The sequence below is a fragment of the Eublepharis macularius genome, chromosome 5 (genome assembly GCF_028583425.1).
Source record: "Eublepharis macularius isolate TG4126 chromosome 5, MPM_Emac_v1.0, whole genome shotgun sequence".
Taxonomy (NCBI): Eukaryota; Metazoa; Chordata; class Lepidosauria; order Squamata; family Eublepharidae; genus Eublepharis; species Eublepharis macularius.
In genome coordinates this window covers 168282219-168294443 of record NC_072794.1, presented here as the reverse complement: position 1 = coordinate 168294443, position 12225 = coordinate 168282219, and the positions used below count along the sequence as shown (strand labels likewise).

At 44.9% G+C, this 12225-nt stretch overlaps 1 protein-coding gene across 1 annotated transcript in view; it reads left to right on the top strand.

The window, feature by feature from the left end:
• The window catches only part of RTEL1 (regulator of telomere elongation helicase 1), a 144729-nt gene that overhangs the window by 41806 nt on the left and 90698 nt on the right, over positions 1-12225 (top strand). Inside the window, exon 14 of the mRNA XM_054980610.1 lies at positions 4546-4601. Within this exon, the coding sequence (XP_054836585.1) occupies positions 4546-4601 (56 nt within the window). The remainder of the gene's footprint in view (positions 1-4545; positions 4602-12225) is intronic.

The following is a 12225-nucleotide window of genomic DNA, read 5'->3' as shown; positions in this document are numbered from 1 at the left end:
AGCCCAGTTTGTACTTTTTCCGCGTCAGTTAAAATTAGTTGAACTTTGCAAGACTTTGAAAAATATCCCACCTCCTTTGCCTCGTTCTGCGTTTGTGAGAAAAAGACAGTTAAAGCGTTTTAAGGTATTATGAATCCAGCTGAAGTGATAGAGGTGGCAGCTGGAGTCTTCCATCAGCTAGACCTTAGCGGTTCCCCAGTGTAGATGGGAAATGGCTGCCTCTGTCTAATGGCGTAATAGATTATTTCTCTTAATTGTGCTGCATCTGCCTTTTTAAAGCTCCCACTTGACCCAGTTCTAGCAGGTGGAAAACTGCATGTCTTTTAATTTCAGATGCTGTAGGCATTCTGAAAAGAAACTAATGGAGGCAGGTTGTATCAGTGATGAGTTTATAAAATTGTTTTGCAGTTCTTTTAGAGGATGTAAAATTTTCACAAATTTTGAAGCATTGGGGGAAAACTTTCTTTTTTTGAGTGCAGGGGCAAATTTTGTGGAAAATCTAAATATATGCAGTACTTTCCATCTTATTAAACCTAAGTTTATTTTTCTTCTTTGACAACATTAAATACATTACTTATAACTAGAGGTGGGCACGAAACAAAATACAAACCAAAGTTAATCACGAACCGGGCTGTCTTTTTTGGTTTGCGAACCAGCAGTTCATCAGAGGGCATTTCTGACGAATTGCGATGATTTTTAGGCCGGTTCATTTGGTTCGTTTTTAGGCTGGTTCATTGATCAGCCTGGGGCTGATCAATCAGTTTCCTAGGCAAGGGTGGCGGCTTTCTGCAGACCTTCTGCTGCCCTGGAAGTGATGTATTCATGAACCAAATGAACTGGTTCACGAACCGGGCAATTTCATGCCAGTTCATGGTTTGTGAAACGCGATGAGCCCCAACAAACTGCCATTTTCCCAGTTGATGCCCATCTCTACTTATATATGAAATAGTACTATGGCGTGTTTATGAAATTTTAAAATATAGGGTTTTTTTTTAATAAAAGTGAGATTATGAATATGCTCAGTACCAGAGAGAGAGAGAGAGTTGGAAGCTGCCGCATCCTATGCTACATTAGATTGTGTAAAATAGAAGATAACTTCTTCTTTTCGAAACAAAGAGAGGTACAGAAAAAGAAGGAAGGGGGATAACAGGGTCCAAGGAACGGTAAAATTTTGCACTACAAGGATTGTTAAAACACAGTGTCCGGGGTCTGAGCTCCAGCCCCCAGACTTGCCAGGAGGGAATAGCAGGAGGCAAAAGGGAGGCAGCAACCCTGCCACCCCAGCCAGCAACCAGGGCCAGAACCTGCCTACTCCAGGGGGAAGGGGCAAAAGGCCAAAGCCTCAGGGGGCTGGAGGGAGCAAGGAGAAGCCAGCTAGTCCCACCCTCCAGGGGGAAGAGAGGGGGCTAAGCAGGCCAGAGGAAAAGGGCCAAGGCAGAGGGCATAGGGGCCCAGCAGCAGCCCAAACAGAGCTCTTACCTGGCAGATAGGAGAAACAGCCACTGCAGCCCGGGGCCACACCCTGGCTAGAGGACAGCAGCCTGGCTCAGGAGTGGCTAGGAGCCAAGCCCCTCCAGGTGGAGCTGCCACAGGCATTCTGGGGGAGGAGATGGGTAGCCCCGCCCGGCATCAATAAGCAGGCAGCCCAGAAGCTGGCCAGGGCAGCTCCTCGCAAGCAAATCCAGGCATGCTCCAGGAGCACAGAAGCCGGCTGGGGCAGCTCCTCGTGAGCAAGGCCAGGCATGCTCAGCAGCACAGAAGCCGGCTGGGGCAGCTCCTCGTGAGCAAGGCCAAGGAGACCTCAGCTGGGGATGGCTTGCACTCAACCCCACCCTACCAGCAAAGCAAGGAAGCCAAGAAGGGATTAGTGGTAGAAGGGAAACACCTGAGGGAAGGCACAGCTGGGCCAAGTCAGGAGAGGGAACAAGCCTAGAAGGAGGGCGGGGCGGGGAAAGGAAACCCTATATAAGGTGGCTAGGAAGAGCCCTGAGGTGGTGGGTGTGAGTAAGGAGTGATGGTGTGGAGTGAGAGCAGAGCAGTGTGAGAGTGGAGGCTTGGAGGAGAGTTCTGGGAGGAGGAGATGATGGAGGATGCAGGGGGTGAGCAGGCCAGGTTGAGCAGGCCAGCGAGTGGACTGAGAGGGAGTCTGGGTGATGTATACCGCCCCTCCTTCCACAGAGCAGGGTCCTGCAGTATCCCTGGTGCCCCTCTGGCGTCAGGGCTGGCCCAGCTGGGGCCCCGCCCAGCGGCAGCAGCGACAAGCCCTGACACACAGCGTACACACAACATGCCTTCAGAGTTCATCAATGTTAAGATGAAGATTGCATCTAATATTCCAGCTTCTGTGTACCTTACTAAGTACATTCTTTTTCTACCAAGTGTTCACTATTAAATCATCTAAAGATCGTATCTTTTTGGTTGCAAATACCACCCTTGCCGCCATCAGTAAACATCTAAACAGTTCGTATAGTTTTCTTTCTACATTTTCTGGTAGTATTCCCAACAGCACAGTTTGTGGGTTCATGGCGAACTCAAATTTGAAAACCTTTTGCATCTCAGCATGTATTTCTGAGAATGGAAGATAACTTCTGTAGAAAACAAAAAAGTATTAAAGACAGTCACAATATACTGAGACACTTATTTTGATATCAGGCTAAACTTTTAAAGAGTAAACTCTTCAGCGTCATGCACATTGTGAATACATTGTGGACAATAAACATCCTTGGAAGTATGCTGTATTTGTCTGCGGTGTACACAAGAATGATCATCTAAGGCTGTTTTCACAAATCTCTTTTTAATGTAAGTCTTGAGTATGTAAAACCTTGTCTTAAAAAGCATTTCACTAATTCCGAAAGAGAATTGGGGCAGTCCTTGGACTGCAAATGTTGGGCCCCTTTGCTTTTTCTCCTAAACCACGACTGCTTACTCCATGGCTACAGAGATGCTTGATCAGAGCATAAGCAATGAAGCCATCATAAGTTAAGGTAAACCAGGATTTGTATGAATGTCTGCAAGTTGACTCTTGGAGGTTTTCTTCATTCCCCCCCCCCTCTTGGTTCTGGACCCAGACTGCTTCGATTTATCCCGTGATTTCAACATGCATTTTTCTGTCTTTACTTTTTGCTTCAGCCACCCCCACCCCCACCCCGCCCCTTGTTTTTAAGTGGTTCTTCTGAGATCACTTTTACCCTGGTCTTTTTCTGGAAGCCAGTTTTGAGTAGATTTTTTTTTCTCGTGCGTATTTATTTTGGTTTTGTTTGCCCTGCCCACTCACGCCCACCTCCAACTCGCTTTTAGATAATTGGACATTGATCATTGCTGAACCACTCCTCCCTCCTGGTTTTGTTTTTTTATTTTTTTTAATCATCATTTTCATATCACTGTATTGACCGACTATTGTAATAATAGATGCAGCAGATTCTCTGAATTCTCAGCTTTCATTTTTAAAAAAAGTTTCTAGTCCATTTCAGTGAAGAGATATGCTTTTTCCTTACATCTCTGCAAGGGAAGGCATTAGACACTTCCTTTTTTCTTTGGAAATGAGAGCTGAGAATTCAGAGAATCTGCCACAGCTTTTATTACAATAGTAGGTTGATATAGCAATATGAAAATGACAACTTAAATTTTTTTTTAAAAACTTTGTTGATCGGGGGGGGGGGGGTCGCTCTTTTGGCACCAGAAAAAGTAGCATGGTTTGAAAAGCACATCACTGCTGCTGCTGTGGGCTCCGTCCCAACAGAGGCTGGTTTGACCTGCTGGTGCAGCCTCTGTCTCCTGGCTCCGGGTCAGCCCAGGCAGGTATCTCCAGTTTAGACTGTAGCAGCAGGGGGAGGAACCTAGATATCGGTGGTGGAGCTGCTCCCCTTTTAGCCTTCCCCATGAAAAGACTGCCCCATGCGTTCATTTTTCAATATTTTAAAAATTCAGCCCTTATATCGATTCATCAATATACGCACGCACAAGAAATTAAAAAAGGGGTGTGTGGGCGCTGTGACATCACCGATGATGCAAAGTGATGTTGGCAGCACCCTCACTTGAAAATCCTGAATGAGGGATGTACATAATAAACCGAATCCACAGCTGTAAAAATGCAAAGGGAAGGGCAGACATACAGAAGCGCCGTACCCAAATGGATTCCAATGCTTGGGAATCAACTGCTAAGAAAATAAGGAATAAATCAAGTGTGTGGTTTTACAAACTAAACACAGTTTAAAAAACAAGACTTCGTGTTATGTCTAATCTGAACCGTGATCTTTTTTGTCTTGTGTGTGGACTAGTTTAGAGATGGATCACACCCAAGTGATGCTTTTCCTGGACTGGACTGTTTCTCTGTGTTAGGAGGGTTATCCAGACTTCGGAGAGGGGGGGATAAAAAGGCATTTTTTAAATGTTTGTCCTGACGGCAGCCCTTCAGCTCTTTTTATGTAAGATGGGCACACAGTGCAGTATGCGTGAATGTTCACATACTCTTATTAGGTTGCTTACATGTAAATATAGAAAGGTGTATTGGTACATGTAAAATTGTTATGTTTTTGTCTCTCCTAGGTCCTGGGATATTTACCAACACTGTTGGGTTACATAAATTTGCAGACATAATCCAGGTAGATGCCTGTTGTTTCCTTGTGTATACTTTATAAATACTGCCCAAACTCTGCTCACGACCTGAGTTCGATCCTGGCTGAAGCCGGGTTCGGGTAGCTGGCTGAAGGTTGACTCAGCCCTCCATCCTTCTGAAGTCGGTAAAACGAGTACCCAGTTTCCTTGGGGTAAAGTGTAGATGACTGGGGAAGGCAATGGCAAACCACCCCGTAACAAGAGTCTGCCAAGAAAACGTTTTGATGCGACGTCTCCTCATGGGTCAGTAATGACTCGGTGCTTGCACAGGGGACTACCTTTATCTTTCTTTTTTTTTTTACTTTATAAATACTGAAGAGGGTTATTGAGAGAAGGTTACAAACTCTGTGTTAAAATCCACAGCCAATCCTTCATGGGCTATTGACAGATCCTCATGATATATTCTTTACGTAAACGGGGCAATGTAGTTCCAAGGGGGTGGGGTGGCCAAAGTCACTTCAATTGTATCCCATCACCATGAAGGACTCACTCATGCAGGGAAAATATGGGGAAACCCACCGTGTGGAAGTCTCATTGCTGCCGTGCTGAATTGACAGCCACAGTTGCAATGGGGAAACCATGCAAGCCCATCCCTTTGTGGAAAACACCTAGATCTCATGATATAATTGGCTGTGTTTGCTAGTGATTGGAGCATGTGTATAAGTTTATATAATAAGAATGTCTTCCTAACTGGCGGCAGTTAAGGCTACATTCTATAGTATTCTGTACCCTTGGTCTGAAGCTTTAAATAGTATTTTACTGTGTACAGTGAGGCAGAAGTTCCAGTCTGTGGCTGGTATTTATTGGTTTAGCAATATGTACAAAAGCAACTCAGCAGAACACGAAGATGAACAAGTATGATCGAACTTTTTTCTGCAAGCGAACAAACAAACGAGCCACCTTGGAAATTCGGCTCTACAGACACCACAGCTTCCATGGCTAGTTCAGGGGTTGAAAGTGCTTTGATGGGATACTTATTTGTGTGGCTTCATTTTCAGCACTGACCTATGAAAAGTCTGAGCCAGTCTAATGTTCTGCTTACTATAGATAGAACACTGGGGTCATAACAGATGAATTCTCCATATTGTCAGGGCTTTCCACATACTGTCATACATAATGGTCCCCAGCTAGAGCGCTACCACGTAGGAATTTTTTTTGCAGCAGCTTCCCTGTAGAGCAGAGATACTCACTCTGTGGCTTATGGAGAGCAATTCTTATCAGCGAAAAGAGCTTCATTTGTGCCTATCCCCTGGCATGAGGCCTGCACCTCAGGGAAGTGTGCAGTTTACCCGTTTCTCCAACAGCAGCTGTTTCAATGTGAAAACCACTTGCCCAATCACAAGACCATGGGTGAGAGAATAGAACTCTGTGGCACTCGACAGGACAAATCCCATCCCATTTTGCTTCTCTGGTGTCTGAGATAGACAAGACTGAAACCACCAAAGGGCTGCTTCTGTGACACCAACTCTATATTCCAACCGATATATAAGAACGGAGTGGCCAGCTGTGTCAAAAAAACACTGAGAAGTTTTAGCAGTATCAGCAGCAGGGCTTTTTTTTCTGGGAAAAGAGGTGGTGGAACTCAAGACCGCAAAATGACGTCACTTTGGGTCAGCTGGAACAAAGGGGGATTTTTTAAAGTTTGAATTGCCCTGGGCGAAACTGGTCACATGGCCGGTGGCCCCGCCCCCTGATCTCCAGACAGAGGGGAGTTTAGATTGCCCTCGGAGGGCAATCTAAACTCCCCTCTGTCTGGAGATCAGGGGGCGGGGCCACCGGCCATGTGACCATTTTTAAGAGGTGCTGGAACTCCGTTCCACCACATTCCCACTGAAAAAAAGCCCTGATCAGCAGGGATTGCTGTTCTCTGTCCAACTTTAAATGAAGATTATCATCCACTAGTACATCCAAACCCAAGCCTGTAACTGAATTGAAACAGGTCAGGGGCAGGTGTGTCATTCAGGATGAGTTCCTGGATAGTAGTCGTCTGTCGTTTTGGAATTTAAGATCTTGGGGAAAGAGAAAGCGTAATGTAGTCAAACATATAGGTTGGACTTTAGAAAAGCTAATTTCAACAAGCTCAAAGATATACTGGGTAGAATCATATGGTTCGAAGTCCTCAAGGAGAAGGGAGTTCAGGATGGGTGGGTGTTTCTTAAACTTGAGATATTGAATGCACAATCGCAAACGATTCTAATAAGAAGGAAAAATGGGAGGAACCCAAAGAAACCAGGGTAGCTCCATAAACAGCTTTCTAAAGTGCTGAGAATTAAAATGGGTATATTTAGGAAATGGAAGGTGGGTCATATAACCCAAGAATGAATATAAACAAATAGCTAGTGCTTGCAGGCTAGGGAGAGATGCTAAACGCAACAAAGAAGTGTTCTTTGGCTATGTTCAGAGCAAGAAAAATGATAATGCAGTGAGAGGCCTGTTGCAGTGAGAGGAAAGTAGAATTTTAACCGGTGATAGAGGGCAGAACTGCTCAGCTCCTTTGCTTCAGTTTTCTCTTTCAAGGGAAACTGCTCAACCTGGTAAAAACACGTGCTAAAGGAAGGGAGTTGCAGCCTAGGATAGGCATAGGGCTGGTGCGTAAACACCTTATTTAAATGAAATCAAGTCTTCAGGGCCCGGTGAATTGCATCTTAGGGGACTAAAGGAATTCGGTGAATCCCACTACTGTTTGGTAGGCCTTGGGTTAGCCACTCCTTTCAGCCCCAACCCCCCAGCTGTATTGTGGGGGTAAGAATAACACTGACTTTTGCTGAGTGGGGCAGTAATCTTGTCTAGAAGAGTGGTATATAAGTGCAGTTATTATTAAATGAAGACTGCACTTACGATGGAATGGTTCATTTCCTCTGTGTCCATAACACAGTCTTAAAGTAGTACTTCCTAGAAAAGGAATAGAAGTTAAAAATGTGTATCAGACAAGTCTTGGAATGCAGTACAAACAGCAACAACTTTTTGGTACATTGTGGGACAGATCACATTGAAAAACAACTGGTGCAGATGTTTCCTGTATGCCTTTTTGACGTCTTTGACAGTTCTTTTAATGTACCACCAGGAGGAGCTGGCTCTCCATGCTGTGAAGTTTAAACACCTCTCGTAGGAAATAGCGTCTGGATAAGAATTGCCCTTGTGGAATTGTGCTTTCCTCCTGAAAGTGTAGTGTATGGAGCCTATAAAACAATACAGGTCTTTTATAAAGGAGTTTAGGAATAAGAGGAATATTGGTGGTTCCAGTTGTTTCTATCGGGAGGGGGCCTTGAAAACATCACTGTGTGACCCATGTGGGTGAAGTTAGGTGTCAGATGAAAAGTTGGGGTGGGGCCAGTAAGGGGCCGCGTTTTGAGCTGCGTTTGTGAGAACTGTGAGAGATTCCTTCTCAGTAGCTGCTTTTGCTGCCTGGTTTGTCTCTAAGCGATCTTGCATTTGAGGCCTTCCCTGGGCATAAAACCTGGTATGGAGTGGGATGAGGTGGAGGAGGGAAGCTCCCTTTCTGTGAGGTGTGTGGCTGAGATCTCTTCAGGTCATCCAGGTCTGTTGGTTGTGCAGAGGGCCACACTAAAGGGCCTGTGCCTTACCAACGACTGTGGGGTCAGGCCCTCCCTGAAAGCATCCAGCCCCGGATTGATCTTGGGGGAAATTACAGTATGTGCAGACTTCACCTACCCGTTTGTTCACCTTTACAGCTTCTGTGCAGTCCCTCATGAGTGCCTACAGAGAGCAGGCTGGTTGGTTTCCTGGCAGCTAGAATCTACACAGGATTTATAGCACATGCGCACACACACACACACACACACTCCGATATCCTTGGAGATTCTGGTTGTCTTAGCCTTGGGGGGGCGGGGGGCAAAGAACAAGTTCTCCCTAAAAGCATCTGTGTGCAAGCGACAGCAGTAAATTTATTCATTCATTAAAATATTTCAGCTGTGCCTTTCCTCAAGGAAACTTACAAAAAATCCTTAACACATTACAGAATAAAACCAACCCCTCCCCCCCACACCTGCTGTCTATACTCTTATCAAAAGCCCTGGCAAAAAAAGACAAGGCTTGCAGTCCTTCTTAAAGATCTCCAGCAAAAAGATGCCTTTCAGCTATCATTTTCTGTAAGGCAGCAAAGCTGCCCGAGAAGGTACTTAGAAGTAAAGTGGTGTCAGAGCCCTTGGGGCCATCATAATTTCTATAGAGCTTTCAGGGCCAGATACGATGGTGAGAGTAGTTCAGGGATGCTGGATTGCCCCACAGCCTCCGATCTCTTTACTTGATGTTCAAGGGTACTGTCCTTCTAATCTCTTATGAGGATGTTTTATCATCTTGACTGGCTTCAATACTCGGGGGCCAAATGGTGGTAGGGGTGTACCTCAGGAGTGGCTTCTGCTTGGAACCTGCTCTGTTTATGAGGTCGCTGGGAGCTAATCCATCTGAGTTGTCTGTTGGTTAAAACTCATAGCTGTGAGTTTCAGCTTCAGGAGCATGCCAGTCAAGGGTCGCCAGTGCCCATGAGGGCAATCGGTGCGATGGTGAAGGCTGATGGGAAGGAATCACCAGCGCAGTGCATGATCAAGGCCGCTGCACAGGAAGCTGTGTCTTTGATGCTTTGGGAAGGGGCCTACACGAGACCCCTTTATGCTAAATATATCACGGGCATCCTGATCATCTTCCTCATAATTAATAGCAGTGTGCTTTTATACCACCCTTCTGGACACGTTAATGCCACAGTCAGAGCGATGAACAAAGTCAGTGGTGTTGTTATCCCCACAATACAGATGAGAAGCTGGGGCTGAAAGGAGTGGCTTGCCCAAGGCTACATGCAGACTTCATGGCAGCAGTGGGAGTTGAACTAGCTGAGTGCTGATCTGCAGGCCATCCACTTAACTAGTATGCTCCTTCAGCTCCCATGATGGTAGACTGACTGTTTCTGTTACCCTTTCTGTGGCAAAATGTATGGGGCAATAATTAAACATCAGAGACATGATACCAATTCAGGTTCTTCCCATTTTAATTTCTGCTTAAGGCAATAGCTGTAGGAGCAGTACTAAGACAGGCAGGCAGACTGAGTCACAGGAATTCAAGCGCAGCTGTGTGGAAGTTGTGCTCTTTTTAAACATGTTAGGACCTACTTGAAGATTCTCCCTAGAAGCTAAAATGACAAAACTGAAGCGATCACACTTTGATCATGAGAAGACAAGATTCTCTGGAAAAGTCGAGAATGCTAGGAAAAAGAGGAAGACCTAAAACGAATTATCTTGACTCAATAAAAGAAGCCACATCCTCCAGTTTGGAAGATCTGAGCAAGTGTGTTAATGATAGGACATTTTGGAGGTCTTTCATTCATAGGGTCGCCATAGGTTGGACACACACACGCGTGCGCGCGTACGCGAAGATTAGCTATTTCACTGCTAAATCAATACCTTGCATGTTCTAAAGCAGTTGACACACTGCCCACAGAATGGACAAAAGAAATTCTCTTTGTGATAGATAGGACTTAAAATATTCTCTTGGGATAGGTGTGTGTGTGGGGAGGGAATTCTTTTGACTTTTGTTTCTGGTACATTACTAATCACTGAGACAAGTGGGAGGTGAAACTATTTAATCAGATTTGCAATGGAAAAACTCCTTTAGAGTCCAGTTGTTGTAATGATGTCAGATGCATGCTATTGCTACACAGCTTTATTGTTGTTAACTTGTCTGACTAAGTTAATGTGGGGTGACAGACTGGTCATTCAGTTAAACACAATGGGAATATTATTAAACATTCTATCCGATTATGGTGCTTTTCAGTTTCTTCCCTCTGTTTCCGTCTCAGACATTTATCTGGTGTGTACTGAAGGACCTTCAGCTTTGTTTTGTTTTGTTGAAAAACGATATAGCACCTCTTATGAAGGGACTGTTCCTGAGTGGTAGAGCACCCAATTTGCATCGAGGAGGTCCAGTCCCCATGTTATGATATAGCTAGAAGTTTAGGAGAACAGTTGCTGGATTTGACCAAGAAAATTATAGCAGATGCCTTTGCAGGCAGAAACAGGGCTAGCCCAGCCCCATAGCTAGACACACCACAAACGGAGTCTAGGGGCCTAGAATAGAACAACTTGGAGAAGGGCATGAGACAGAGAAGTAACACAGTTGTGGGAGTTTGTAGATTAGAAGAGTTAATCTAATCCTCATCAATAGATACAGTTGTTGAGGCCCAGGCACAGAGACTGTCTGAGAATGACACGAATGTTTAACAACAGAAGTAGAGATATTATTCAAGGACAGGTGTCGGGGTTGGGAGCCAAAAGGTACTCATTTGCATGAGAAACTTGTGATCCTCAACTTTCCATAAACTTTGTTGAAATAAAATGTAGCAAGAACGAATTAACGATTTTTATACACTTTAAGAAGATGTTTCAAATTAGATAACCTTGTCTGGTGTTTGAAGTCATAAAATAATTAGTTAGCCAAGAATGTGAGTCCTTTGAAGTAGAACAGATAGTTTTTATAAGAACGTGTTTTTGAAACCCCATAAATATGAGAAGCTGAATTGATGGGCAGCTTCTTCCTAGAAGGGGCTCCTTGCCTCTGACCCGCTTGTCTTTGGGTATGATACTTCCTTGGACTCATTGAATTGTTCTCTTTTAGTGATCTATTTAGTTACAATGAATGGTATGATTTTCTGTTGATTGAGCGGATATCAAGATTTCTGAATAACCATTTTTAATAATAAAGTCTTAGAATGGAAGGAGAGATTTGCACTATACCCAATAAAGAGCCTATGACATTATGGTGTACATCTTGCCAGGAGTTAAATCGTCTGATACAGAAAGGCTAACTAGATGCTCAGGTCTTCTTAACTGCATGTCTATATCTGGATCTGGCCTGCCCAGAGTCATCCAGAACACCCAGCACCTCTAGTTAAAGAATTAGGTCATAGGTGATGGGAAAGATGGCTTCCTGTGACTCTGGAAGTACTGTCGTCAGTCAGAATAGATTGGCATGAGCTGGATACACCCATATTACGTACAAACGAAAGCAGAGCCTGCTGGCTCAGTCCAGTGGTCCATCTAGTCCAGCATCCTGCTTTACACAATAGCCAACCATTGCCCTGAAGGACCAACGAACGGCACAGAGGTGATGGCCTTTCCTCCATGTGCCTCCTCGCACTGACATTCAGAAGTTTACTGTCTCTGTGTACAGAGGTTCCTTTTCCTCGCCATTGGTGGACCCCTCTCTTCCATGAGTCCGCCTAATCCCCTTTGAAAGCCACCTTGTGTCGCTATTTGTTGCTTGATTCCCACCACCACATGCAACTATATGGGGTAGGAATAGCCTAGCCTGAGTGGATACATCCTGTGCACCACTCGCTTCTGGCTCTGCCACCTACCCAACCCCTGAAGCACCTGCCCCGCAGCCCGATGAAGGGTACAGTACAGTAGCACCTTGAAGACTAAATTTTTTAGCATAACTCTGTTCTCCCCTCAAAATCAACTCAGATTCCAGTTGATGCAGAACACCACAGCTTGAGAGCCAGTTTGGTATAGTGATTAAGAGTGCGGCACTCTAATCTGGAGAACCGGGTTTGATTCCTCCCCACTCCTCCGCTTGAAGTCAGCTGGGTGACCTTGGATC